General features: G+C 58.4%; 9 protein-coding genes across 9 annotated transcripts; 5 read left to right on the forward strand and 4 right to left on the reverse strand.

The window, feature by feature from the left end:
• Positions 1-1767: 1767 nt before the first annotated feature.
• On the reverse strand, positions 1768-2880 carry SLS55_009977 (uncharacterized protein; the record flags this gene model as incomplete). The annotated part of the gene is given in 2 exon segments (XM_066781370.1): positions 1768-2859; positions 2872-2880. 2 exon segments carry the CDS (start codon positions 2878-2880, stop codon positions 1768-1770), a joined length of 1101 nt encoding a protein of 366 aa, XP_066628372.1.
• A 1997-nt stretch (positions 2881-4877) lies between these two features.
• Positions 4878-5676, reverse strand: SLS55_009978 (uncharacterized protein; the record flags this gene model as incomplete). The annotated part of the gene is made up of 2 exons (XM_066781371.1): positions 4878-5303; positions 5374-5676. The coding sequence occupies 2 exons, from the start codon at positions 5674-5676 to the stop codon at positions 4878-4880; spliced, it is 729 nt and encodes a 242-aa protein (XP_066628373.1).
• A 2067-nt stretch (positions 5677-7743) lies between these two features.
• SLS55_009979 (uncharacterized protein) lies at positions 7744-9795 on the forward strand (the record flags this gene model as incomplete). Its single annotated transcript, XM_066781372.1, has 3 exons — positions 7744-7771; positions 7826-7923; positions 7975-9795. The coding sequence occupies 3 exons, from the start codon at positions 7744-7746 to the stop codon at positions 9793-9795; spliced, it is 1947 nt and encodes a 648-aa protein (XP_066628374.1).
• Positions 9796-11600: 1805 nt separating this feature from the next.
• Positions 11601-13128, forward strand: SLS55_009980 (uncharacterized protein; the record flags this gene model as incomplete). Its single annotated transcript, XM_066781373.1, has 2 exons — positions 11601-11702; positions 11761-13128. The coding sequence occupies 2 exons, from the start codon at positions 11601-11603 to the stop codon at positions 13126-13128; spliced, it is 1470 nt and encodes a 489-aa protein (XP_066628375.1).
• Positions 13129-14169: 1041 nt separating this feature from the next.
• Positions 14170-16627, forward strand: SLS55_009981 (uncharacterized protein; the record flags this gene model as incomplete). Its single annotated transcript, XM_066781374.1, has 2 exons — positions 14170-14493; positions 14549-16627. The coding sequence occupies 2 exons, from the start codon at positions 14170-14172 to the stop codon at positions 16625-16627; spliced, it is 2403 nt and encodes an 800-aa protein (XP_066628376.1).
• A 732-nt stretch (positions 16628-17359) lies between these two features.
• Positions 17360-19172, forward strand: SLS55_009982 (uncharacterized protein; the record flags this gene model as incomplete). Its single annotated transcript, XM_066781375.1, has 2 exons — positions 17360-17363; positions 18157-19172. 2 exons carry the CDS (start codon positions 17360-17362, stop codon positions 19170-19172), a joined length of 1020 nt encoding a protein of 339 aa, XP_066628377.1.
• Positions 19173-21480: 2308 nt separating this feature from the next.
• Positions 21481-22875, reverse strand: SLS55_009983 (uncharacterized protein; the record flags this gene model as incomplete). The annotated part of the gene is made up of 2 exons (XM_066781376.1): positions 21481-22238; positions 22314-22875. The coding sequence occupies 2 exons, from the start codon at positions 22873-22875 to the stop codon at positions 21481-21483; spliced, it is 1320 nt and encodes a 439-aa protein (XP_066628378.1).
• Positions 22876-23416: 541 nt separating this feature from the next.
• Positions 23417-25621, forward strand: SLS55_009984 (uncharacterized protein; the record flags this gene model as incomplete). Its single annotated transcript, XM_066781377.1, has 1 exon — positions 23417-25621. The coding sequence occupies one exon, from the start codon at positions 23417-23419 to the stop codon at positions 25619-25621; it is 2205 nt and encodes a 734-aa protein (XP_066628379.1).
• Positions 25622-26881: 1260 nt separating this feature from the next.
• SLS55_009985 (uncharacterized protein) lies at positions 26882-27876 on the reverse strand (the record flags this gene model as incomplete). The annotated part of the gene is made up of 2 exons (XM_066781378.1): positions 26882-27585; positions 27639-27876. The coding sequence occupies 2 exons, from the start codon at positions 27874-27876 to the stop codon at positions 26882-26884; spliced, it is 942 nt and encodes a 313-aa protein (XP_066628380.1).
• Between the last annotated feature and the right edge of the window lie 31 nt (positions 27877-27907).

Below are 27907 nucleotides of genomic sequence, written 5' to 3' on the forward strand. Positions count from 1 at the left end.
TCCATGGCGTGAGCGGTAGTTATTGGTTGCAGACTGCGACCTACCCCTGCGATCGCCGCCAATGGGCTTCATTCTCGCCGTGGGAGAGTAAAGCAGCCAGCAGCAGAGTTTCGCCCGTCAGATACTGACAGCGTTGGCAAAAGGTGTATGACTGGATCTTGACATAGACTGACCGCTTCGCTGGCCCCAAGCAGTTGCAGAGCGAGGGAAAATTGCACGGTTCCCTCTAAGCGGAAACCCGCAGAAATCTGAGCAATACGGTCGCAATGAAACGCACGAAACAGGCACTCGCCAGCAAATATTTTTTTGAAGGCCAGAACTAAGCCTGCCATCTCCTTACCACGCCGCCTCCATGCCCAAAAAAACGCTGCATCCATCCACCATCCCAACCACCGTCGCTCTACCCAGGCACTCACTCAGCGCCCGCCCTCCAAATCCCCAAATCCATCACACGTCCCTACTTCGACTCAGACAGCCCTCCGCCCAATCACCCCAAAGCCCCGTCAATCCCGCGGGTGCTCCGGCACCATTTCGCGCCCCCACAACCGACGACCTGACGTTCCCGCAAGGTTGCGCCGATCGCGGGGCGAGGGGTGCGGGTGGGGCCCAGCGAACCGGGGCTCGGGGCGACAGGGATGCGGGGGCTCGCTTCGAGCGCGCGCGATGCCAGAGAGAGCAGGGGAAAACGGCTGTTCTCCGGAAAAATCCCAGACGTCACTCGGTGCGTGGATGCGACTGTGAGGTGTTGGTATTGTGGTATGGTGTATGCATTTGGAGAAAAATCTCTTGTGCTGGCTCGGTGGCTTCGCTTGGTTGGTTTCGCGTGTCTTTGGGGTGTTCGGGGCTTGATGCGATGGTTGTGCGGGTAGTTGTCGTTCAGCCGGCTGTTGCTGCGAGGGTTTGCTGTCGTGATGAATGAGTTGTTGGTTTGGAGAGTGCTGTTCGTATGTCTACGCGCTTCTTATGGTAGTTTGTTCGTTCATGGTAGATACCAGATATCTCCTCTACTTATTACCGATAGGCGCTGTTTTTACTTGGGCCTGTTGCAATTTTTTCGCGACTTGCATCTGGGCTCGTTGGACCAAGTCAGCAAATGTCTGCTTCTTGGTCCATGGAGGCGATATACATCTGTTCAGTGTGCATCTCTCAATTCGCAAGTGCTATCTACGCATGTACAGCTTCGGTACAATGGTGGTTGCGCAATTGCGACTGGCAAGTACTGGGTTTTAAACTGCTACGCCGAACGCATGTTAGGTGTCGTGTGTGAGGAATAGCGCAGCCTACTACATGATGCAACTCAGCGGATATCTGGCAGGTCAGAAGAGTGGATTTGGGTGAAGCAAATTAGGGTGTGTGCAGAAAACATAGTGTTGTTAACATGATAACGAATATCTGCAGAATGCTGGGTGTTGTATATCAAAGATTGCGCTTCTGGTTCTTTTTACAAGCTCAGCTTGTATTTGGTTAAGTAACAGTATGAATTCACAAGGGATGGGAGATGGTGTATATAGAAAGCTTGGTGTTGATGAGCTGATGACGAAGAGAAGTAAAATCGTAGCAAAGAGCAGCATTTACAGATGTTAATGACAGGCTCTATCGCTCGTTAGATACGCGAGTACTGAGTTAGCCATCTTGAGTAATTCCGGCATTCTTGTTGAGAATATTCACGAAGCAGTTCAATGCAGGCGAAAAATGCTCAGGGATCTCATGAAATTTCCTTTCTATCGTACAATGGTCTACTCCAGCCGTATCAGGCCCAATTTTCAACTACCAAACCAAACCAAAGCTTTCCAAGCCCCAACGAAGGCATACCGCGCCTCCCCACCCCTCCCCTACCACAACCACTCCGGCACTCCTCATCTCCCCCTCCCTCCTCTCCTCCTCCTCCCTCCTCTCCTCCTCCTCCCTCTCCTTCCTAACCCTCTCATCCTCCACCCACTCCCTCTCCCACCCCTCCACCCTCCACACCGCGACCCTCTGCTGCCTAATCAGCCTCCTCAGCCCAAACACGCCCCTGGGCCTAAACCCCACAACGACCCTGACCCCCTGCCAGGTCACCGTCGACTCCCTCCCCGCCATATCCGCATTCAGCGCCGCCACGACATCCACGTCGTGCACGTCGCGCTCCCTCGCCATCAGCGCCGCCACGTACGCCCTTTCCTCGGCGCCCCACGGCCCCAGGTGCTCGGCGGGATCGGCGTAGCCGAGCCGCGCGAGCCAGTAGCCCCACTGGATGTTGAGGGCCGCCGTCGTGCCCGGCGTGCTCCAGAAGTCGTCGCTCGCGGGCGCCGACGCGTAGGGGAAGGGGAGGGCGCGGGCGCTGGCGCGGTGCCAGAAGAAAGTGTTGGAGAGGCGGGGGGCTTGGTCGAAGGCGGCGCCGGTGGTGGCGGCGTTGTTGGTGGCGGTGTCGGGGCCGTGCAGGTAGCGGCCGCCCGCCGTGAAGGGGACGGTGTAGAAGGGCGTCGGCACGACGTTGCCGAAGGCGCTGGTGTTGGGGGAGGGGAGGCCCGTGGTGTTCTGGTAGGCGGCTTGCGTGCGGGCGTCGGCGAGCATCACGGCGATGCAGGCGAGGGCCGGGGAGCCGGGGGGATAGTTGGCGGGGCCGCCGATGCGGGTGGGGGAGGTGGTGATGGCGTGGAGGAGCATGGTGATGGCGGTGGCGGTGCTGGTGGTGATGTCGTCCGTGCTGCTGCGCATGTAGGCGGCGATGCTGGATTGGATGGTGAAGGAGTTCATGTAGTGGTCCAGCGCGCTGCTGTGCAGCATCAGAGCGAGATGCTGCTGCTCGCCGTTGAGGTGGTGGATGGCCAGCGCGAAGGCCCGGTTCAGCATCATGACGACACAAGTGTCGACATCGTTCTGCGCCATTACGGCGCTCATGATTGCGGTTGGTGGGAGAGTCTGGTGTTTTGCTTGAGGTAGAGCGGCGGCTGCTGGCTTTATAGCAGTGCTGTGACGCAGGGGTTGCGCTGCCCGAGGGTACTCAAAATACTATAGCCAGCAGACTTGCTGCCCGTCGCTGTGCTGCAGGTAGACCTCTCAGTCGCATAATCATTGCTACGCCCAATGATCACGAAGATCACCATGATGAGGAGCCCTAGGGTTCAATTTACACCTACCCAGTAACTGAACGATGAAGCACCTTAGCACGCTCCGAACATGGATCATTCCAAGAGCCATGAGAGCTTCGTCTGAGAAGCAACCGCGTGTCCATATTGTAGCAACTCCGGATCGGGGCGGGCAACACACCTGCGCGAACGCTGACCGTGAGTCTCACCCTGGCGAGCTCCCACCGCATGTCAGGTCCACAGATCCGGGCAACCGCCTCACCAGCCTCAGGAAAATGTCTTCTCCGCCTGAGACAGTGCGACTGCCTAAAGCGCTGCCTTGGCACGGGGGCCCTACCTCGCAGAGTCTCCCTGGCAACGTCCCTCGGCCTTGGCAGTTGATCGGCCCCACTTTACTTCGGCCGGTGGGGTATAAAAGCCCTCCTGCCCACCCTCTCCTTTTCTTTTCTCTTCATCCCCCTCCCCTCCCCTCCCCCTTTACGATAAAGACAATGGTAACCTTCTTTTAGCTGCCTCTCAAGGAGGCCAAAAACCCCCCGAGGCCCAGGGAGCTTTCCTTGGTGACCAGTGGCACAGATATTGCACTGTCTTCTGTTGCTGCGACAAAACTTTTTTTTTTCGTTGTTTGCCTGGCCTTGAGCCGGGCTTCAAGGAAGAAAATTTCCCGTTCTCTTTTTAATTTAATCTGCCTCTGAGTGACGTCTCGATCGTGTTTTGGTGTGTGGGAAAGCCTCCTCTCAGCTGGTGCCGTGTCCCTTCAGCTTCGTCGCCATTCCCCGATCTCTTTTAAATCAATCTGCCTCTGAGTGCCGTCGCGATCGTGTTCTTGGTGTGTGGGAAAGCCTCCTCTCAGCGCGTGCCGTGTCGTGTCCGCTTCGCCGCCGTGAGCCACGCCAGCTGACAGCCGCCGGTCGCAGTCTCAGTGGGAAACATGCGCTGCTGGACAGGACTCTCGCGGCTGTGGCACGCCTGCTCTGCTACATGCGGGTTGAGCGCGGTCTGTTCTGCTTGCGCCGCTGGACAGGACTCTCACGTCCGCGTCACGCCTGCTCTGCTACATGCGGGTTGAGCGCGGTCTGTTCTGCTTGCGCAGCTGGACAGGACTCTCGCGGCCGCGGCACGCCTGCTCTGCTTTATGCGGGCTGAGCGCGTTCTGTTTTGCTTGCGCAGCTGCTGGGCAATAGCGGACCGCTGCTCACTGTGGGCGGCTTGCGCGTTCGACGTGCTCGGCCATCTTCCGTTCGGATCCTCAACCTCATCCTGGCAGTGAGTCCGGCGGCTGGCTAGCGATCTGTTTCTCATGATACGACTGTCCATCGCGCTCACTGAGGAGCTACGGGCGCTTTGGGAACCTCACGCGTACTTGCAAAGGACGTGCCATGATAGGTGACATTTGCTACATAACAACTACACTCGTAGAACCGCGAGTTGCGGGCGAGGCTGGCGACGGCGGCGGGCGACTAGTCGCGCAGCGCCCGCGCCATGGCGTGCGGGTCGCGCGTGTCGAGCGAACCCATTTGCAGAGAATTTCGTATCACGGCGTCATCCGCTACATTATCGCCATCACAGCTGTCTCCGTCTTTGGTCTGCATCAGCGGATTGGCGAAGGCAGCAGGATCACGGCGCAGAGACCCCAGATCTTTCACCAAAGCCCTACCAGAGCAGAACGTGTAGTGTGTAGCCAAAAGTAGCAAGTATGGAGATTCAGATGAAGGTAGCAAAGATGTCGGAGTGCAAGGTGACGCAGCTCGCGGCAAGCGGTATCCAAATCGCTTGCAGGCGCAGCAAACGCCGCCTCACCCGCACCGCTCAAGCCGAACGCAAGTTGGGGTTCGCCGCTTCGCCCTCTCCCGCCGCCTTGTCATCCTGTCCCTGGCGCTTCTCCCTGATCTGTTTCGCGACGGCCATGATGTTCTTGTGGGAGACCTGGTAGCTGACCGCGTCCGCCGTCCGCTCAGTAAAGGCGACGCCGTCGACCATCTGGCCGCGGTAGTGGCGGTTGACCATGCGCGCCGCGGCGGCGAAGTCGAGGTCGGGGTTGTCGGCGAAGAGGTGGGCGAGGAAGTTGAGCTCGACGCTGCGCCAGGTGCGTTTCACCTCGAAAGCCTCCTGCTGGGCCTGCCGCCTGTCGTGCTCCTCCTGCTCAGCCTGCTGCGTGCGGCGCTGCTCCTCCTCGGCCGTGTCTTCCGCCTGTATGTACGAGAGGCACTCCTTCCAGATGAACTCCACGATGCGCTGTGGAAAAGCAAGGTATCATCAAACAAATCATTCAAGATGGCAAAGGGTGGGAGTTGCGGTGCTTTACCTTGTTTTCCGGGGTGGCGGGCCGGTGCAGATGCTCGCAGGACTGGTGCAGGACGTTCTTGACGTACGTGCGGATGCTCGCGCGGTGGAACTCCTCATTGTTATGGACGCGTTGCGTCATCCCCGGCCGGATCTGAGATTCGGACAGGCCGACTATGTCCCGCGTGAACTGTTCGAGCTTCGCGGTCTCGGGAATCGTGGCGAGCGTTGGGTGGTCGGCCGTTGCGATGTTGGCCAGCAGGCTGTTGGCGCAGGTGTAGAGGTAGGCTCGGCAGGTTTGAACATCAAGGCGGGGAGGATTCATGCTGTCCCTTTGCGACTGTGGTCCGGGTTGGGGAGACCTGCGGTGAAGCGGGTATGCGGTTGGGCAGAGAGGCTGGTAGACAGGAGGCTCTGGGGTTAGTGGACGGACCTCTCCGTCGCGGTGCGGACGCAGGACAGGATCGCTGCGCGTGACAGTTCCGTCACTCGCAATTCGTGCATGACGCGTCCGTGACGAGGCGTAACCTTCTTGGAAACAGTTCGTCCCGCGACCGGCTGCGATGAGCGAGCTTGGGCGGCTGCATCCGCCACTGTTACTTCGCGATGAAGAATGCCCTCATCACTCCCGCCGGCCCAAAGCCACGCGCCTACCCGCAGCCGATTCCTCTGGAGATATCACCGTGGAGTACGCAAGCTTCTGATGTGCGGGCGGCCGAAAATGTGACCGCCGTCCGTTCCTATCGTGCGCTCGCTCCCAAAGCCGCCAGGAATCCCGGCATCTTCGCCACCTACGGCGAGCACCTCATGCAAAAAGAGCCTAAGCACGCGTCTGGATCGAAAAAATCTCTTCGCTGGACGTAAGATTCTTTGACGCTGGCTTCTCTGCCTTATTCTTGCTGGAACTGGGAGCTTCATCTGTGATCGGCCGTAATAATCTGATACCTCGCACCTTTACCAAGGACAGCATCCATTTGGGCAGCGTGCCCCATCACCGCGAGCACCCTTGGGGGCTGTAGTGGTCTTTTTGCAGCGTGCGGCGGAGTAGCCTCCAGAATCTTCAGATACCGTCGACCGAGTGAGCAATCTTCACGAAGACACAAAAGCACCAAATGCAGAATAGATGGGCGAAGGAACAGACGAACATAGATGGATAATTGGACGCATCAAGGCTTCGTAGCGTACGAATTCGTCCAATCCATGCAAATGGTGAGCCTTTAGCTGATTTTCTCCATAACAGCGTTGCTTTTCATGGGATTGAAAAGCTCTACTCAACAGGGAATGCGCTGCTTGACCTATGTTGATCAGACAATGCAACGCATGGGAATTGCAAAAAGCAGAATGAAATGAATGAAGCGAGCCACAGGTGCGTCTTGAAACGTACTCCATAGCGTGTAGAATTGCGACGAACCGCTTCAGTGTAATCAATCATTATGGCTTCGGCTTCGCTGATGAGACAACGGCGTCCTCGGACAAGATTGGAGATATCTGCTTTGCTATGTGAATTTTCCCTCCGCCTTACATTGTCACGTTGGGACCTTTCGGGTTTCAAACGTTCTGAGGCGGAGGCTATCATAGATTGATAGCTTCTTAAGACATGCTTCTACCGCAAAGCTTTGTTGTTTCTTGTTTGCTGCCTTTGAGCAATCCACACGAGCTCACAGCAGCCATGCCTATAAGAAGCTGTTCAACGAATCAATCTTTTCTTTGTTCTGGAGGACGCCTGGCCCTCTCGATTGCATAGCTATAGCTGTCTATCTTCGTTTAAGATCTTAGCTCTGTTGCGACTTCCATAATGGGGCTACCGCCCTTATTGCCTTTCGTGGCTTTCACTATATACTACACAGGCCTTGCATGGTGTATACATAGACGGAAGTGACGGGGTGATGATTTCCCTTGAGCCCAGAGAGTTACCCGGACCAGTGAAACACCCCCTACGGGAGGTGTGATCCGCACTCACCGCGAGTGAATGTACGGGCGACCCCCGCCAACCGTCATGCAGGTCAGCCGCCGCCCGCACAGGCGTCGCAGCGGTAACACTCGAGGCCGCCCCACCCGCAGCGGCTGTAAACACGCGCAGACGCGTCTCCATCAGCGGCTGCCGTCCCCTACAAAACGCCCCCTCCACTGCCACCCTCCCTTCTTCATCCAACACCGACTGTCCACCGTTCTTCGAGTGCCTTGTCTTGCCAAGTTCCAAACACTTCGCAACGCTTCCGCCGAACAACTTTCAATTTACCCACTCCGTTCTTCGCAGCATTTTCCGTATCCATACGACAAAATGCCTTACTACCACGACCTTCGTCCCCGTGGCGCCGCCGCTGCTGCCGCTGCTGCCGCTTGCCCTGTCGCACCCGCACCCGCTCCCGCTCCCGCTCCCGCCCCTCGCCCGATGACTTTCGCTCGTCGCGAGGCCGAATGTAAGTTTGCTCTCGCACCGTACCAGCTGAACCGCAGTGCTAACAGCCCTCCAGTCATTCGGGAAAAGAAGAGGGAGGAAGCAGAGTTCTTGGCCAGCATTGAGGCCCTCTACACAGAAACTAAGATGAAGGTCGCTCAAGGGCGCATCACGGTACGCATCCCAATCCAAGCCATGCCACGACCAATGCTGACCCTTCATTAGGCCGAAAACACCTTGGTGAAAGATTGCCCCGTCCGAACAATGATGAACGAGCACGCTGTCCTCTACAAAGAGAACCCAATGCCAACCTTCCTGTGGCCCGACAGACGGCAGGTCCGCCTGCGCGACAGCTATACGAGGCGCACCTTCGTGGGAGGACTCACGCTCGACAAGCTGAGCATCTGGGAACCAAAGTCTTTCCCAGACCCCTACAACGAAGACCTGCCCAGGTTGGGAGAGGCGAATCCTCCGTGGGCCACGACCTTGGTGCGCGGTCGTACGGATCCACTTCTGTTCCTGGTTGGCACCACGAAGGAGGACACATATCACCTCCCCGCCTACCAGCCCGCCGCCGTCTGGGACGCTGCCACCAACAGGAAACTCAGGAAGGCTGCACCAAAGAAGGCGGTTGCACCAAAGACGGCGCCTGCACCGAAGAAGGCGGCTGCCCCAAAGAAGGCCGCTGCACCCAAGAAGCCGGCTGCACCAAAGAAGGCCGCTGCACCCAAGAAGGCGGCTCCCAGGAAGGCGGCTCCCAGAAACACCGCGCCTGCCCGCCACCAGCAACCCACGGCGCCTCGACCTGCTCCGGAAGTTGATGACAGCGCCGCTCCCGCCAGTGCAGGTCGTCCCAATGACAAAATCTTCCTGCACTTCACTGGTCTTCAGACTGACCGTCCGAAGATCACCGTGAAGAGGAGGGCGGTCGACGCCGACCTGGATGGTGAGCAGCCTGTTGCCAAACGGGCGCGTCGTGCTGCCCCCGGTGATGCCGCTGCCACAACCACGCAGCCTGCAGCCCGAGCCCAGGGCACCCAGCAGCGGGTTGGTGAGAGCGCCGCTGCTCTGCCCTCTAGCGCTGCGATAGAGGCTTTCATCGCTGAAAGACGTCCCCAGCAGAGCAGCGCCCGCGCTGGTCCTGGTGAGTCGGTCCACACTCCCACTTCTGACGACACTGCGCCTGCAAAGAAGCGCAAGCGCTCCTCAAACGATGACGAGGACGTCATCGAAGCGTCTCAGCCTGCGAAGCGCACTCGCGCCGCCACCCGCAAGCTTGCTGCCGCGAGCGGCAATGCTGGTCCATCCGAGGGACCCGCCGGCTCTACCTCTGGCAGCAAAAAGCCTGCCACCACATCGACTGCGGCGAAGAAGTCGAAGACGGTCGCAAAGAAGACCGCGACCAGAGCTCGGAAGGGCGCAACCCAGCCTGCCGCCACCTCGTCCGCAGCCGCCATCACCGCTCCCTCCACCGCAACCAACCCCACTGCCCCCAGCACCAGCACCGCAGCGCCCGCCACCCAGCTCCGCGACCGCAACGACCCCGTCGTCGGCGCCAACGGCTTCCAGCTGAGCGGCCCCCAGCACGTCTTTGTCGTCGGCCAGAACCAAGTGCAGCACCTCACCCAGCACTACACCATCCTGGAGAACGGTGTCCGCGTCGCCCGCACGCACACCTGGGCGGGCGAGAAGGGCCGGACGGCGCGCGACATCGACTGGAACAGCAGGGCCGACATCGCGCGCCTCAACAGCTGGCTGTCGCAGTGGCTGCGCCGGAGCTGCCAGACCGCCCGGCTGCGGCCCAACATGGCCGACAACAAGTGGACTCAGGAAGAGTTCGATTGGCTGCGGAACTATGTTGCGAGCCACCCGCACGGATTCGCCAGGCCGGAACTCTCCAAGGCCTTCAACGACCAGTTCCGCGGCAAGGTGCTGACGCGTCTGGACAAGGGCGTGGAGGTTGAGATGCCGCCCCGGAAGGACAGGGGCACTGAGGCCATTTACACCGCAATGGCGCGACAGGGGATCGAGTGGGTGAAGAAGTAGAGGCTCGGACGACCTCTGCTGGAAAGAGCGCGATGACGGCCTGAAGACCGAACCGTCCGAGAGACAGAGGACGGCCGATGGCTACCGCGACTCTGAATATTCTGTTACGCCTGAGAGAGGAGATCGACCGTGACTTGGAGGGATCTGGGAGGCCCTTCACACAGAAAGCGCGCGCCGGAGTATGATGTTTTTTTCTTTTGTCTGATTTTACAGCGGCATTGTTTGGCGTTTTCACTGAGAGTTGCTTGATTGAGTTTGTGTTTCCTGATGATCTTTCCGCTTTTGACTGGCAGGCAGATGACAGTTTACGATCAGATTGATGAGCAAGGCTGTGGATAGCGGTCGGGATCTGGGAGGCTCGCCGCAAGAATCAGCTGGAGTATGTTTTTTTCCTTTCTTTGTTTGATAGCGACATTGTATGGAGTTTTCGGGACTGCTCTTTTGAAGTCGATTTTCTATCACAGCCAAATCTGTTTGTAGCGGATGGGATCAGGGAGGCCTACCGCACAAAGCAGCTTGAGCATGCCGTTGTTTCCTTTGTTTGTTATGCAGCAGCATTTCTTGGATTTTTCACTGCGAGCTTTATTTTCTTGGTGTTCTTTATTCTACTGCTGCATTGAATTTCCAGAGAGACCAGAGTCAGATAGAACAACTTGAGCGACAATTGGGATCAGGGAGGCCCAACGCAAGCCACAAATGCAATGAGTTGGCACAAACTTTCTACCTACAAAATCCCTAAAAAGTGAATACCAGATCGTCGAACAATGTTCAGATTGGTCTAAATTGCTCGTTAGTTCATCAAGTATTCCAACGGAAGCATGTCATGAGGATTCCGTGTCCATGGTTTCTCGCACCTCGTTCTTGGGTTGAATGATTATGCAGTGCTGTAATGGAATTGTTGAGATGTCAAACCTTCCTAGAAAGCAGTTTAAAGAGTCAAAGATGTCGCTGGAGATAAAGAACTAAAGAAAGGATATTTATCCAGGCTGGCTTCGCCTGGCCGTTTATACAAGCTCGGTTGCGAAATCCGTTATTGATTCGCTGCTGGCACCAGCCAGCCTATCACGACTGCTGACTGGGGAAATGGTCGACCGCAACCGTTGGGCCGTGGCAACGCGGGCTAACATATTCCAGAATATTCCTAAGGGTACGGGCAGCACGTCAAACATGTGTGAGAAAACAGCAGCGATGCGCGCCAGGTGGAAAAAGGCATATGGTTATGTTCCGCCTTCTGAGCAGGGGCGAATACATTAACGAGGACTTGCGAATAAGCGCTATAGAATATCCCAATAAGTCCCTCAGATATTCAGTCAGAGCCAAAGCAATACCAGAGCCTGATAGTTGACATGACGGGAGACATGCCCAGGCTCCGCCCCGCGCGATGCGGGTGAGTGGGTGGACGTCAGCGCCCCTCTAAACAAGCATCTCTATTATTGCGAGGCCCTTTATCAATTCCAGAGAGTGTACATACGATCAAGGTATCCCGCCTTGTTCTGGGCGCGCTCAAGTTGGGTGGTTCCGAGCAGGATCTGTCGCGTCGCGCGTACACAACAGTTGACTGTTCTCAGGCATCTCTGCCAGCACCGCGCAAAATCTCCGGACCACCTAAAGAGGAAGGCACAGTCGCGACTTGACGCGTCCAAGATCTGGCGGCGCCCCGCGCGTACCAGCTCCGCTCGGCGCGTACCACCTCTGCTCCGCCTACTACCCTTTTCACCTACGCGTACGCACATTCCACAACGCACCCGAAGTCGACCGCGCGAGATAGCATTGACCAATATTGTCTTCTTCATCAGCTGACAACCATGCGTCTCAACCCATACAACCCACGTAGCAACAGCGGAGAGGACGGTATGAGGAAACATCACGATCTTAGAATGCCGCCCTCCCAGTGCAGGGGTCCCCAGGTAAATCGTCCACCGCGGCACATCATAGGCTAAAGCTCATTAATACAAACCCGAATAGGACATCAACCCCCCTCCGTCTACCTTCGGCTTTTTCCCTTTAGAAGAGCCCGCAGAAGATCTCGACCCTGCTCCAGAACCTTCCTCGGACTCTGGGTCCGAGGAAGGATTTGAAGGATATGAGGGGAAGACGATCTTGGAAATGTCCCAGCCGCAATTCCCGCTCCTTTCAGAATTGACCCGTGCGAATCCGCCAAGGCAGCCTGATGTCGTGGGATTATCGACGCCAACGCCATACATGGGCTATACCAGCCCCTATCACAACCAGCCAATGCTCCCTGGCAATGGCGCCGACTCACAGCCGCAGCAGCAGCACCATCCTGATTACACCCAGCAGTATCCGGGTCGGGCCGTGGCGATCGACCCAGGTCTGATCGCTGCGGCCGTTAACGCCATCAATGACACGGGCCTGAAGATGACGAACCTCGAGCTCGCTACAAATGAGCTCAACAAGTCCCTTTCCACGACATCGGACTGCCTCAACCATCTCCACGTCGCCCTCAAGGGCGATCTCATCCCAGCGGCCGCCCCGCCTGGCCACGTCCCGCCTCCCGCCACCCTGAACACGTCGCTGGCCATTACGGCCGATCACCTGAACAACCTTCGTGCGGTATTGTCGGGCTGGCAGCACCAGCCGATGGCGCCCCCCGCCGCCTTCGACCACCACCAAGCGCCGCCGCCGCCCACGATGCCGCACCCGGTCTTCCCGGCCCCTACGAACCCGCGGAAGCGCGATTTCTCGACCATGAACACCACCACCTCCTTCGCGGCGGAGCGCAACAACAACCCCAGCGCCCCCAACGCCACCACCACCACCCCTCTCCCCCCGCCCACCGGGCCCACGACGACAACGCCCGCACCCTTCCCCCCCACCAAACACCTCAGCAACCCCCTCCTCCCCGCCCCGCCCCCACACGTCCCGCCCCCCTCCACCGCAACCCCATGGAGCGAGCAGGAGAAGCAGTGGCTCCGCGACCAAGCCACCCGCTACAAGCACGTCCGCCCACGCCCGTCGAACCGGCAGCTGGTTCGAGAGTTCAACGAGTTCTGGGTGGGGAAGCAGGTGCTGGGGGGGCACGGCACGAAGAAGGGGCCGGTGCTGTCGCGGCCGCGCGCGCCGAGGAGCGAGAGGGCGGTGGAGACGGTGGTGAGGAGGTATGGGTTGTGGGAGGGGATTACGTTGGATAATGATAGTCATCGGAGGAGGGTGAGGAGGGGGATGGAGGCGGAGGGAAGGGGTGAGGGCGGCGCGGGGGAGGGGGACGATGAGGGTGATGGAGAAGGCGTTGGGGAGGAGGAAGATGCTGAGGGGGAGACTAATGAGGCGGAGGGCTTTGAGGCGGAGGGATGGGGTGCTGATGAGATGTAGGCGGCGGCGAGGGCCTGCCCGGCGCTTGGGTAAGTGCGGGCATCATCACGTTCTTCGAAGCACGCGAATCTGCGTGGCTTGGGTCGATTGCGTGTTGGAGGCGTTGGCCTTCTTTGGCTGTCTTGGCCTGGGGGTGCCTTCTCCCATTGTATTATCATCCGGTGCTTGTTGTACTTATATAAACGCTGATAGCTTGAATTGATTTTACCATGTTCCTTTGCCTCTCTCGCTGAACTGTGTGGTCCATCCCTCATACCGCATGCAGCCAGCTCTTAGCTCCACGGATGAGCAACAGGAAAGCAAAGGTCCATGGACGCCGGCATTTTATAGTCTCAAACAATGACAATGTCTCTGCATATGCCGATCATCAAGCAAGTGGAAGCTGTGAAGGAGCCATCTTTTCGTACTGCCCGTTTGATCAAGCTACTGAGCCCGGCCTTTGTTCATACCATTTCCTTTTGGCACAATGTTCTGGATAATATAGGTGCTGTATAGCCTCTTCATAGCTCAGTAGTGCTGCTCCTCTCATAATCGTGAGCTGGAAGCGTGTCTGCGGCCTATATACAATATACGATTCGATTCTGCATCGGAACGATGTCGGGGACGAGGGCGCAAAGGTTACGCCCGGACCAGTCGCCCTCTCGCAGTCAGCGCGAAAATGATGTCATTGAAAGTGTCTACAACCTCATTGGCCGGCTCTTCCAGCGGTCCTGGCGCAGTGTTAGACGCGTCTGGGTCGCTGTTCAGACGCGGTGCAGCGGACCCGCTTTTCCTCCGCCGCGCCCTCGCCGTACATACGCTCCCCTCCACTTCGCAACTCCGAAACAACGCTTCCACCTGTCACTCTTCTCGCTGGATCAACCCGGTCGCGACATCAACCTTTTGCCCGCAACTTCCGGGAATTCCTGTATTCACTCTACGAACACCAACCCATCTTGCATCAATCCCTCTTTCGTAAACGCGACTACAAGTAGGTCCTCAACTGAGCGTTCCCCCAGTCTGCAGCCACCACTTACTGACAGCACTGAAGTCAAGATCACCATGAGCGTCGTTGAAAAGGGCGAGCTCGCGGGCTCCTCCAACAGGCTTAGTTTCCATCCACCCGACCTATCCAAGGAGGAAGCAGCTACGTACCTGAAGGAAAGCACCCAGGGCGCTCTCGCGCTGAAACTCACCCGCAAGAACTCTAGAGGGGAGAAATTGGTGGTGGACTGGTCTTCGAAGAAAGCCCTTCGTGAGAAGTACGACTCTCATGCACCGACGAGAGGCCCCTGGAAGACACGTCACTTGGACCGCAAGCTCCCCAAAAAGGGCGGTGGTTCCGAGGCTACGATAGTCCGCAAAATCAGGTGGCATGAGAAGAAGGTAAGTTCTCTGACCCGCAAAGCTGCTGAGGAAGAGTACTGACGTGTACCAATAGCTCCGCATCCAGAAGAAACGCGCAAAGCACGAGCACACTGTGCCCTTCGAGCATTCTGCCCACACTAGGTCGGCAAAGGACCTCGACACCAAGATGACCGACGCCCCGACTGCATCCGATACTCCTCTTTCAAGCACTCCTGCAGTCACAGCCACCGATAGTCAGCCTGTGAGGAAGATCGCCCAGCCCAGGCGCAGGACTGCGAGTCAGATCGCTCAGGCACTTTCCGCCCACCCCCAGCGTCCGATCCCTCAAGCCACTGAGGCGTCTAGCGCCATTGGAGCTTCCCTCCACCCTGCTCACAAACGGACGGCCGAAGAGGCCGTTGAGGACAACTCAGAGGCCTCCAAGCCTAGCCCCATTTCGAAGAAGATGAAGGTCGAGTGCGACCAACAACCAGAGCAGAGCAAGGCTCTTGCCCCCAAGCCCGAGGCTAGCACTAAGCCCGCCGGCACCCAAGTTCAACAGCAAGCTGTGGAAGAGCCTGCTGGCACGTCCGCTGAGCAGCAGATCAGCACAGAGCCTACTCAAACCCAATTCCTGGAAGAGGCCAGCACAGCACCCAGCACCGAGCCGCTAACCCAGACCGAGGGCGTCCTAGTCGACACATTTGCTCCATTCATAGGACCTAGAAACAGGCCGAAGAACGCCAAGGTATACCACAAGATCCAACCCCTGAGGGTGGTCCAGGTCCGCAGGGCGGCTCGCAGCGGAACAGTTGAGTCAGCCATCCGCGAAGCCAAGGCTCTCCGCGTCATGGAACAGAAGATCGCGGAGAGACGTGCGAAGAAGGAAGAGAAGAAACGCAAGATACGTGAGGAGAGACGCGTCGAGGAGGGATGCCAAAGCCAGCTTACTCAGGCTGAGGCGCTGGATCAATGCTGGGAGGGGGTGGATCCCGCCATCAGGGCCGCCGTCGAAGCCTCCGAAGCCCAGCGCCGCGCGTCAGAGAGCGATGCGGGCTCCGACTGCTCGCAGGACAGTATGATGAGCTTTCCTTCTTCGGAACCGACTTCTCCCACGGCATCAGAGACCGCGGAGCCCAGCAGCGTCGCGGAACAGCCGGCTGCACCGTCCCCGACTGCGGCGCCGCCAACCCAGCGCACCACCCGCTCCACGAAGCGCAAGGCCGAGCAGGCCGTCGGCGAGAGCCCCGAGGAACCTGCGAAGCAGCGTTTCCGCCGCGATGCGCCCGAGTCCCAGGCCAGCGAGGCCACTGGCAGTCAAGTCCCTGTCAACACCCAGTCCACCACCCAGGCGGCGGAAACCCCCGCCGCGATCACTTCCGCGCCCATCGCGGCTCCGGCCGTTTCTGGCCCCGCTAGCCCGTTCAGCGGCGACGAGGCGCCTGCCCCATCGATCGCGCCCTCCGAGCGCCGCAGCACCCGCTCGTCCACCCGTCGCAGCAGCGCCGGCGCAAACACGCACCACCACTCCGCCGCCGCCGATGACGCAGATCCGTCCGCCCAAGGCGCCGCAGGTGACGTCACCCACGACGGCGCCGTCACAGAGTCGCCCTTCTCCGCGTGCGCGCCAGCCCTCGCCGCCGCGGCCCCACGCCGCACCTCGAGCGCCACTCCCGCTCCCGTTCCCGCTCGCGCTCCCGCCGATCCTTCCACCCCGACCAGCGCCGCAAGCACCACCACCAACACCAACAACAACCCCCGCACCTGGCTCGAGCCCGAACTCGAAATGCTGCGGTCCTCAGACGAATCCTTCTGCCCCATCGACGATTGGATGGACGACCTCGACTCCCTACCCTCCGACGCCGACATCGCGGCGCTGTTCAACGCGCAGATCGAGGGAAGGGAGCTGACACTCGAGATCGCCGCGAGGGACGGCAAGGGCGTGAGGCGCGTCAAGGCGGGACCGCGGCCGGTGAGGAGCGCGGAGGAGGTGAGGGAAGTGGTTGAGGAGCGTGGTTTGATGCCAAGGTTGACGGCGTTGAGGGAATTTGCGGCGAGGAAGGCGGAGGAGGATGAGGAGGAGAGGAAGAAGAAGAGGGAGAAGAGGGAACAGAGGGATAGGGAGAGGAGGAGGGGGACGGGAGCGGGCAGGAGGAAGACGAAGAGAGGGTGAATGGGGCGGGGCTGCCTGCTGCGGAAGAGAGATGCGGCGCTTCATGCTCATGACGAACCCTACTACACTGATATCGAGACCGCACGGGATCTGGGAGGCCTGGCGTTCATGAAGGCGGGCGTGACTGAGATCTGGGAGGCTCGGCACGTCGGCGGAGACTGGAATCTGGGAGGTCCAGCATATTGATGGTACCGGAAGCGGATAGGATCTGGGAGGCCTGACGCTCATGGCGGATGTGTTCGGGATCTGGGAGGCTCGGCATATCTGAGAGGTACTGGTTCGGTAAAAATGCGGAGGTGCATGGGATCTGGGAGGCCTGGCACACTTAGCATAGGGGACAATTCATTTGCTGCATGGGATCTGGGAGGCTCAGCAGACATGGCGAAGATGTGGTAGATTCTTGATTGCTTCTTTCATTTCTTCTTGCTTTGTGTATTTTAGGTATTCCCTCGGTTGGCACTTTCTACGACCTTCCTTCAGATGGCGTATTACATAGGTCGTGGAATCCGAAGTCTGGGATGCGTTTTGCAGATTGGAATTTAATCTACATCCTGGATTTTCTCGAACTGCCGACGTATAAAGCGAGCTTCAGGCGTGTGTTTGTCCATACGTTTGATGCCCATACCTGAAGGTTCTATGGACTCACTTCTACGTCTGAAAAATTGCTTCGACTTGCTCACATAGATCGAACATGGTGTTCTTGGTGGGACTTGTCGGCAGACGGCGCCTACTATGGGTATATAAGTATACAAGGCGGCCAGTTCCAAGCAAAGACATGCGGATGGTAAGTCTGAATGAAAGGCTGTCGAAATTGTCATGGATAAGTACTTGCCGCACTACTCCTGTCTCTTTCCGGAGTATCGACGCCCGACTCGGTTCCCGCTCAGGGCTCTGATAAGTTCAACTCTCGAAACGGACAGCTAACGTGATTGGAGAGAAACCAGCGTAATGTTGATGTGAGAGGTGTCAGGTCTCCGGCAGCTTTGGCGGTGTGCCGAAAACCGGTGTGCTGACCTCACTTCTGGTGACAATGCCCGGTCGCGGTGAAGTTTGCAAAACTTCTCCCGCCCGCTACCTCGACTCCCAAGTGAGGCCAGGCAACAAAGACACGAAACAAAGCCTGAAACAAAGCCTGAAACGCTTCGCCGAAGACAATAGCATTGTGACAATAGCTTTGTCACAATAGCGTTCGCCCACAATAGCATGCCCCAGTGTCCAAAACCTCAAGCCGATCTTGCTTCCGCTCCTCTTCCTTTCCTCCCCAGCAGCACCCTTCCATCTCTTCCGCACCCCCACCATCCCCCACCACCAACCACCAACAACCAACAACCACAATCATGTCGAGCCACAGAGCTCTGCGCAGCGCGGGCGCTGTGCCCCTCCTCAGCCTCCCCTCCCCGCCTCCCCGCCGCCGCGCCGCGCCGTCTGCTCGCCCGCGGGCACCGAGGCCTGCCCCGGCCAGGCGCCCTGGTGGTAAGTTTTCTCTCCTTCCAGCATCCTCAAGAAGTACAAACTGACTCTCCTCACAGGCCCTGGTCGGGTGACCAAGAAGGGCAAGAAGGCGGCACCGAGGCGCCGCGGTCAGCCGCTGGACGGCCTGACCGCGGCCACCGAAGAGGAGGCAGAGGCGGACTGGCGGGCGATGCGCGGGCTCCCTCCCCTTCCCGCCAACGACGACGACGACGACGACGACAAGCCTGCTGCGCTGGCGCAGCAGCCGCCCCCGCCCAAGCGCAAGCGCAAGGCTGAGGGGGCCCCCATCGGGCCCGTCAGGGCCAGCAAGCGGATCGCCGCTCGCCGCCTGGAGGCCAGCGCCGCCTCCACCACCATTCCCCTCCCCTCCTCCGCCGCTCCCGCTGCTCCCGCAGCCCCCGCCGCCCCTGCTGTCCCCGCTGTCCCCGCCGCCCCGGCCGTTCCCGCCCCTCCCGCCGCTCCCGCCGCACTCCCTGCGCCCGCTCCCGCCGCCGCGGCTCCGCCCACGCCGGCAGCCAACGCGCTGCGCAGCCGCAACGACCCCGTTGTCGGCGCCAACGGGTTCCGCCTGCTGCACCCGCAGCACCACTTCGTCCGTGGGACGGACCAGTCCGCCCACCTCACCATGTCCTTCACGAACAACACGCAGCCGGGCGTGACGCAATTCCTCCGGTACACCCCCCGTGGTCCGCGTGGCGGTGCTGGCGCCGCCCCGGCCATCGACTGGAACGCCGCCGCCGACATCGCCAAGCTCAACCGGTGGACGTGCCAGGTGCTGAAGCGCCACGGCGCGGCGTCGCTTCGTCCCGACGTCACCCACTTCACGCCGGGCGAGCGGCAGTGGCTGCGGGACTACGGCCGCCGGCTGGAGTCGGACCTCACCAACAACGGCACCGCGGTGCCGTCGCGCGAGGAGCAGGCGAACGCGTTCAACGCCCGCTGGGCCGGCACCGTCGTCGAGCCCGGCAACAGGCAGGCGGGCCGCACGAGGCCGACGAGGACCTCGCATTCCCTGGAGAGCGAGATCTACCGCAGCAAGCTCTACCCCGACAGCTTGAGGGGCAGGAGGTAGAGATCCGGCTCTGTCTTCTCCGTTTGTCCTCCGACTTGCTCTTCATCCTGGGCTTCTTCCTTCGCACAGCACAGCGGCACCTTCGACTGAAGGCCAGCAGCAGTTCGAGACTTCGCCACAGCTTTTGGTCTCTGGACGTGCAGTTCTCTTGTTTCCTTTCCCGAATCTCTCAGCTCCATTTCCAGCTCGTTTCCTTCGCACAGCGACCGCGGCACCTTCAGCTGAAGGCCAGCAGCACTTCGACACTTCGTCATGGACCTTGGATCTCTGGAGGCGCAGCTCTCTTGTTTCCTGTCCCAATCTCTCAGTTTCGTCCTGGATCGTTCCCTTCGCACAGCAACCGCGGCACCTTCAGTTCGAAGGCCAGCAGCGCTCCGAGACTTCGCCTTGCACGTCTTGCCTCCGGAGCTGAGTTTCTTCTCTCTACACCTTCGCTGCTCTTCACTCTTCATTCTGGGACTGTTTCCTTCGCACAACACAGCGGCATGGCCGGCGCAGTCTGCAGAAGTTTTCAGCATCACCTCGGGACTTCGCCACTGGCCTTTGGTCTCCGGGACAGCATTGTTTCTTTTGCTTGATCAGCGTTCCTTTGTTCTTTTCTCGTCATTCGGATTGCTTCTTTTGCCAAAAGTTTTTTGTTTTTTGTCTTTGATTCTCTTTGTTTGGCCCTCAGGATGGGATCGGTGCTTGAGGGAGCGTTTTTGATGGACAGCGTCGATAATCACAGACTCTGCTTGATTTGCATCGATTGGTTTTCTCACAAATGAATCTTTATGACTGGCAGCGTGCGTTTGATACCCTTTCTTGCAATTCTTTCTCTTTGTAGCCGAAAAATGATGAGCAGAGCAGGACTCGCTACCCCAAAATGCCTTGCCCGAATCGTGTGTGGTGTGACTATTTGAGTGGTGCGAAGCTTGCCCAGCCTGGGTGGAGGTGTGCGGTGCTTGAAAGCCAGCACTGGAGTACTGATGAGCCTTAGATATTTTCTTATTTACCAGTAATGTTGGTAGAAGGTACCGTTCTTACGGTCTTACCCGCAAGAATGATGGTACATTGCATAAGCCGTCTTCCAAACCGTGGTTCTCGTACCCGTTTCTAGAGACCGTGCTCTTTTTGCGGTAAAACTACCGAATCGTCGCTACGGGCGAGTCGTTTTAGTGGTTTTTAACCGCAAAAAACAGAATTGCGACCTAACAATAAAGTAAAATCCTTAATCTGAGGTCATAGAAAGCTCGGCTGGGCACCAAAGAACATTGGCACCGGAGGAGAAGTGCTAGGTAGCTCGGCAAAGTAGTCCTGACATATGGAGAATTCGCGGACCTAAGCAAGAGAATTGCTTAAGATGCTTGGTGTTGATCAAATACCTGGGTGGGCGACGTAGATGACTTCGTTTTTGATATTGCGAACTTGCAGTCAACTGAACATGGACTGATACCGATGACGTAGTTAGTATGCAAATAACCTTCAACCTGCGCCACAACGCCGCCCACGCACACCCGGCCCTCTCGCCCGCCGATGCTTCTCACCTTTCCCGCTTCGACCGCCTCGACGAGCGCCTTTCACGCGCCCAAGCGCGCCTCGCGCCCGCCGTAAACATGCGTGCTGCTATCTTCGCACCCCTTCTGGCTTTGGCCGTTCAAGGGCGGCCCCAGGCGTAGTATCGCGGGTTATAAGTTTTTAATACTCGTAGTCTACGGCGCGAAGTTTATAAGCGTGTTGCTGGACGAAGGATTAAGCGAGAGAGCGAGTGGTCGCAGTGACTTGAAGACGTCCATTCCAACCTTCGACATTGGGGCCGAGGTCCGTCTGAAGAGTATGGCAGTTTTGGACCATGTCGACCCAGACCCAGAAGAACATGGCCGAGCACTCCGCGCGAGCGTCGGAGGAGTCCTTGCCATCACAAAACGTGTGCAGCTCGAGCGAGGGTCCCGATTGGAGCCTTGCTTACCTATCTGCTCGACCGGGACACGGGAGTTGAAGGATAGAAAGATTGCGGTATCTACGATTGCCTTCACAAAGTATTCCGCCCGTTGTGCAACAGCTTTGGGCAATGTTGAAATCCTTGCATTCCCTGAGCTTCAACAGCTTCGGTGTGGATCTTGTAGTCTAAAAACAATGCCCAGTCTACCTGTCTTTTTCGTAAGCCTTCCTGAAATCAGGAAGCGTAAAGCTATGAGCCACTGTGTGTACATCGGAGCCGTGAAAAAAGATCCCAGTGAGCCACGGAGCAAGCCAATCTCGACGTCCAGCAATCCCAATCCTACTCTATCACTGCACCTTCATCAAGCCCCTTTGCTACTCTAGGAGCCTAAAGCTCGAACGAGCAGCTCATGTAGTCATCCAGTCTGTCACCTTCCGCATCCTCAACGTCATGCTGCTCGTCTCCCTTCTGCTGCCCATCCTCTTTCTGCCCGTCCCCCTCCCGCTCAACCTCCTCACTCTCCGCCTCCCTCTCCCACCGACCACCACGACCCCTTGCCTTCGCCTTCCCCTTCGTCTTCGCCTCCGTCTTCTTCTTCTTCCCCCCCTCCCCGCCCTTCCCCAACTGATACTCCATCTTCCTCTTGAGCCCACTCCGATAAACCTCATTCATCAACGCGCCATTCGTCCTCGCCGGCCGCGGCCTGGCGCCACCCTCCCCGCCCACCCCCGGCACGATCCTGCCCGCCCAATACGCATTAAACCTACGACACAACTCACTCAACGGCGTCGCGGGCTGCAACTCAAACAACCGCTTAATCCACGCCCTCTCTTCGGGCAGGTACGGCACAATCGGCGCCGCCGCCCCCTGCTTGTTGCGCTGCGTGCTGACGACGCCGTGGTCGGCCAGGAAGCGGCGCACCCACGACTCCAGGCGGTTCGCGGTGCTGGCGGCGCTGAAGTCGAGGTCCGCGGCGCTGCGGGGCTTGGTGTAGGTGTGCGTCTGGATGCGCAGCTCGCTGTTGTCGATGTAGTGGAGGGTCAGCATCGCGCTTTGGTCGAGCGGTTGGCCGTCGCGGGAGCGGAGGTGCTGGCCGCGCGGGTGGAAGCGCGGGCGCCGGTGGAGGAGCATGAAGCCGTGGGAGCCTGTCGGGAGGAGATGGTTAGCGGGTGGAGGAGGGAGGGAGGGAGTGGTGGAAAGGGCGGGTGGGAAAGGCTTACCCGTGATGGGGATCTCGTTGGGCGTGTAGTGGGCGTGGCCTGGGAAGTGCAGGGTGCCGTATGATGGGCCCGGCTTGACGTTGGCCCAGCTGTTCGGCGGCGGCGCGTCGCTGGAGTCGTGGGCGGGCGGGAGGGGCGGCTCGTTGTCGTCGTTGCCGTCGTTCCCGTCGTCGACCTGGCTGGGCTGGTTCTCGTTCTCGTTCTCGTTCTCGTTCGTCATGTCCTCGAACTCGTATGAGATGGCGCCGTTCGTGAAGCTGATGTCATCGTAGACGTTTTCAACGGAAGATGGGTTCGCGAGGCGGGCGGACGAGGTGTTGGAAGGGCTTTCATCGCCGTTGGATGCTCGGAGGAGCTTGTCGTACAGTACCTCGCGGAACGTGTCGAAGACGGCTCGGTCTTCTGGCTGGAGATCCATGACGTCGTAGAGGGTCTGGAAGTCGAAGTTGCTGTTTTGCAGCTGGCGCTCCGAGTCTGGGTTGGTTGCGTGGGTCGGGCTGGCCGCGTTGGTTGGGCTGGCCGGAGTGGTCGCGTCAGTCGCGTTGGCGCTCTGGCTCGACATTGTGCTGGTTTAGCAGGTGAAGATGGTCGCGATAGCGTTGATCAAAGAAAGGCTTGTATGGCTCTTCGCTGGAAACGCTTTGGGTGCGGTGGGGTGACGCAAAAAAACCAGCGCGTGTGTGGTGTGGCCCAGGTCTGGAGGAGAACGCGGAGGGAAACACTTCAACGCAACGCCTGCGCCTGTGCGCTATGAAGGTCTCAGCTGCGGTTGCAAGCTCTGAAACGCGTCAGCTACTGCGGTGAATGAGCGGCATGTCGAAGTCAGGACAACCGGAAGTGAAGCTCACCTGGGCTCCAGCGAGGCCACTGCTCCTCACCTTGCCATCAAACCCAGTTCTCGCTAGTGTCCCCAGATGCGAGCTAGACGCGTCGCAGTAGGTGTACTGCCTTCCGTATCGGTCACTCCCATTTCGCGCTCTTCCAAATTTTCCAATTTCCTACCTACAAGATCTCCTACCGCCCGTCCTCCCTCACCATCTTTTCAACACCACGCACACGCTTTCTACCTCGCACCGCGCCCAACCTCAAGCATAGCTAACACTATGTCTGAAATTCACGGTGCCGAAGCCAGCGACGGTATGAACTCTGGCAAGCACTGCGCCGACAACCCTAGCGACGCCATGGAGTCGTCCAACGAGCGCTGCGCCAGCGCTTGTGGTGACAACAACCTCACGTCTGACGAGAACAACGCAACCCCCAGCGGCAGTATGAAGTCGCCCAACAAGCGCTGCGCCCGCGTCAGTGGTGACAACAGCATTTGGTCTCGCAGATACAGCGCCGTCCTCAGCGACATTCTACATTGGTTCGAAGAGCACGGTGCAAGCGCCGGCGGTGACAACAACCTCACGTCTGACAAGGACGGCGCTAACCCTAGCAGCGATATGGAGTCATCCGAAAAGCATACCGCCAGCGCTGGCGACGATGACAATACGTCTCACAAGGACCGCGCTGACTCCAACGACATCACTGACTCGTCCAAAAAGCGTTGCGCGGACTTCAGCGACACCAAGAAGGCTGACCCTACATCTGACAAGTCAAGCCCCGACGCCAGCGCCGCCAACGAGCCTGACGACGACGACAACGACCCGCACGGCAAGATCACGGCCGAAGACCTCGTGCGCATCAAAGACGAGTTTTTCGCCTCGCTCAAAGCCCGCACCCCCTCCGCCGTCGCCACGAACTCGAAGGACTTCAAGCTGCTCTACAACGCGCAAGACCCCGGCGCCGCCCTGGCCGCGCTCCGCGCCGCAACCCTCGCACACGCGGACCACTTCGCCGACCTCGCCGCCCTCCCCGCCCCGGCCGACCTCACCCTCCTCCCCAGCGGCAACGCCGGCGGCCCGTGGACGCCGCGCCTCGCCAACAAGTCCGACCTGGCCGCCATCACGCTGCCCCTGCCGACGACGACCAGTACTCCCGCCGCCTCCCCGCAGTACGACGACAACGTCGCCGCCCTCGCCAGCGACCTCTTCACCTTCGCCTTTCCCGACCGCAGCGTCGAGGTCGCCGACGCGTGGCACGCGGCCGAGCGCGCGCGCCTGCGCGCCCTCGCCGCCGCCGTCCTGCGCGACGAGCACGCCTTCCGCCAACGCGACCGCCGCAACCACAACGCCAACGACGACTTCTTCGCCGCGCAGGAGAGCGCCGTCGCCGCGCTGCGCGGCCCCATGCTGCACGCGCACGAGGTGTGCGGCAGGGACGGCTTCGCGCTGCTGCATCCGCCGCCGATCTTCGTAAGGGGCGAGAGGTGGCAGCAGGTGCGCGTGTGCAATGGGGGTGGCCAGGGTGGCGCCGGTGTTGATGGTGGGACGGTGGAGGCGGGTGAGACGGCGGTGCAGGACCAGATGGCTGGACTGGTGCTGTACTTTGTCGACGACATGCCTCGTGAGTATTTGGCGAAGATGAGGGAGCAGGGGCATTCGGCGTACCTGGTTGCGAGGGGCAAGGCCAAGGAGAGGAATGACATCGGTCTGGAGGGATTGGATGGAGACGAGTGGGATGTTGTTGGCCGAGATGAGGAAGATCACGATGATGATGGCGGCGAGGAGCTGAGGGAGGGCAACGGCGGCGCGGCGTACGCGGATGCCGTGGATCGGATTGCCCAGAAGGTGTGGCTGCAAGAGGTTTGCCATCCGGATATTCTCCCGACTCTCAACCGCAAGGACCTCATCACCGCGGTCAGAAATCTCACCAAGATCGGCGGTATCCCGAAGATGCTACTCGGCGCCAGCCGTGTCAAGAAGATCATTCACCCGATCTTGCTTGACGCCGACGCGAGGGAGAAAATTGACTGGAGCGATGGTAGGACCATTCGCGAGTTCAACCGTTGGATTTCGGACACCCTCTGCACGATGGGTGTGGAGTTTGACGACCGCTATTCCGCAGTCGAAGCTAGATCGTTGGGGGAGGTGATGCGCATGCCGCTGCCTGAGGACGTCGATGTCATCCTCCCGAATGGCGGCGGCCTGTCTCCGGTTGAGCGCCTTCTCATCTCCATGATTCGCAAGAATCCAGAAGGGGTCGCTAACATGTTCGCTGGTGTCGGAGATGATAGGCAGTCTTTCGAGGAGGCTGTTGCAACGACGAGATTCAGGGCCATGACGTGGACAGAGATCGTGGAACAGTTCAACGAGCTGTGGCACGGAGAGATCGTCATGAACGGCGCTCGTCACCATGGTCTCTGGCAGAGGTCCAAGAGAACGGTGGACGACCTGATTGCCATGGCAGAAACTTTGGGCATCAACTAAGCTACTACATGTGGCTCATCGTGGTACGAACTCTGAAACTTCCTGCTGGAAGGGTATAAAGTCAGAGAACGATTCTAATTAAATGGGCGCGGTTCATTCACAAGCTTCCCGGGTCGCAGGTATCGTAGGATAGCTTGCATGCGACTATGAGGATTCTATTAATGGCACATAGGCCTGCTGAATCACGAGAGGCTAGGATATAAAATTCAAGAAAGGCTTTGCCACTAAACCCATTGTTTCTAGTGACCCCGCATACGCCTTCGTGAAGTGCCAAAGAATTCGCCGCCGTGAGCTGTGGCCGACTGCGCTGTGAACTAAATTAAATCACCGACAGGAGGCTTCTGTTTCCGTAGCGAGGTCTTCTAGTCGTGCGCGAAACGAATAACGTAAGCCCGCTCTTCTACGCCGATTAATTCTGGGGTATGTCTTCGTCGGCGGCGCCAATACTCCTTTGGCGAAGAGTTAAGCTTAATCGACACGTTCGAAGAAGCTTTGAATCGGGAGGCTAAGCGAGCTGAGTAATGCCAATGTGGTCCAGACGCGGGTCCTCATGCGACGGCTCGTCTGTGTGGTCGGTCTGGGCCAATTGATCGACTGCATCTATTACGACGCTAAAAATACCGTCCAATTAGTCTCCTCGCCATCAGCATGTATTGTGAAGGACGTCATAAGCCCACATAGCGGTTGGCTGGTACGGGTTTCCGCGCTGTGGGGATGAAAGGGCGATTGACAGTGAGTGAAAGATTCAAAGAGTGGCACGCGGCTCTACGTTAGGGGTGCTTGCAAAATGGTCAGTGAGCAGAATGAAGTGGATATCGTGTATGCGCATAAAATCGCTACTTCAGAGCATCAACAACTTTTGTTAGATTGGACAGACTTCGAGCTCAACAAAGAGCTGGGGTGGTACAACCCCCGCACCTCTTCGTCGTTGTTCAGCAGCTTCTCGCTTTGTATGTGAACTACCTTCTCTCATCTCGTTAACACTTGTCGATGACGAAATATTTATGAAGGAGATCATCCATTCATCTAGATTACGCTCTTTGCCTAACCGTGTGGAGCTTCGAATCTTTTGTTACGCTCTTGTCAGGGATATATATGTCACCGCCCGCGGCATCAGGCCACACGAGGCGCCTCGAAAACAGATACGGTGAAACGCCGGCCAAAAGCAATCCCTTCTCTTTTCATTCCCAGAAATTATACCAAGACGCCCGACCAAATGTATTCAAATGAGACCTTAAGTTGAGTCGATCGCGTTGGGATTCATGGAAGAGGCCCCTGGTACATATTTCCGGAAAACATCTGGGCATCAGCAGTGGGGGGCCATGGTTGTTGATCCCAATTCTGTCCGTAAACCGTAGTATCGTTGACAGATGGTTGGTATTGCATCTGCGGCGCGCCTTCTGGCTGAGTGAAGTTCCAAGTTGTGGGTCCAGTAGATCCCCAGCCAGCTTCCCAGCCCTGGGTAGAAGGTTGCTGAAGGCCGACATTGAAGTCCGTCCAGGTAGCGTCGCTGATAGGCACATCGAGCTGATTGTTGTTGGCACCACTCAGTGCATTCTGGGAAGGGTCCATGGGTTCTTTAATCGGTGGAAGAGTAGGTCCAACATTCCCGTCCACCAAGGAAGCCCAAAATTGCGCCTCAGTGCTGTCAATGCTGCTGTTGGTATTCGGAGTGTTGACAGAGGAAGCGTTGGTTGAATCATCGACCGTCCGTGGCTGAGGCACAGCCGTCTCGTCCAAAGATGCTTCAAGCTGCTGGCTTTGCTGGAAACGCTGAATCATCTTGTCGTTGCATTGGCAAAAGATGCGCACCATCTCTTCTTTCAGGGGTTCCGGGACACCGGAGAGAAGAGAACTCTCAGTACTGGCGGCGCGAAGCTCCTCCAACAGTACCCGTCGAGAATTTTCATGGGTGTAAGCGCGGAACTCTGCCAGAGGTACTTCATCGTGGTCTTTGCAAAAGGCTACGAGTGAGTGGCAGCATGACGTAAGACATGGTATCAAGGGGAGAACGTACAAGGCGATGGCACATCCTCTTCATCAGGGAAGATGACCTGATATACTTCCGCCCACTTGTTCTCTTCGGATGTCCCCCTAGTGGACCGTTTCTTCAACCCTTTCTCGACGTCTTGACCGAAGGTTTCGATGACGCGTTGCTGAACTTGACCGCATTGTTCCGGGGACCTGGCATGCTCCTCATAGAAGGCCTGAGTCTTGAAGGCGGTGTGGCATCTCAAGCACGTATAGAGCTCCATATGAGATCTAAAGAGATGCTCCCTACCAGGT

Source organism: Diplodia seriata (assembly GCF_021436955.1).
Source record: "Diplodia seriata strain FDS-637 chromosome Unknown scaffold_11, whole genome shotgun sequence".
NCBI classification, from domain to species: domain Eukaryota; kingdom Fungi; phylum Ascomycota; class Dothideomycetes; order Botryosphaeriales; family Botryosphaeriaceae; genus Diplodia; species Diplodia seriata.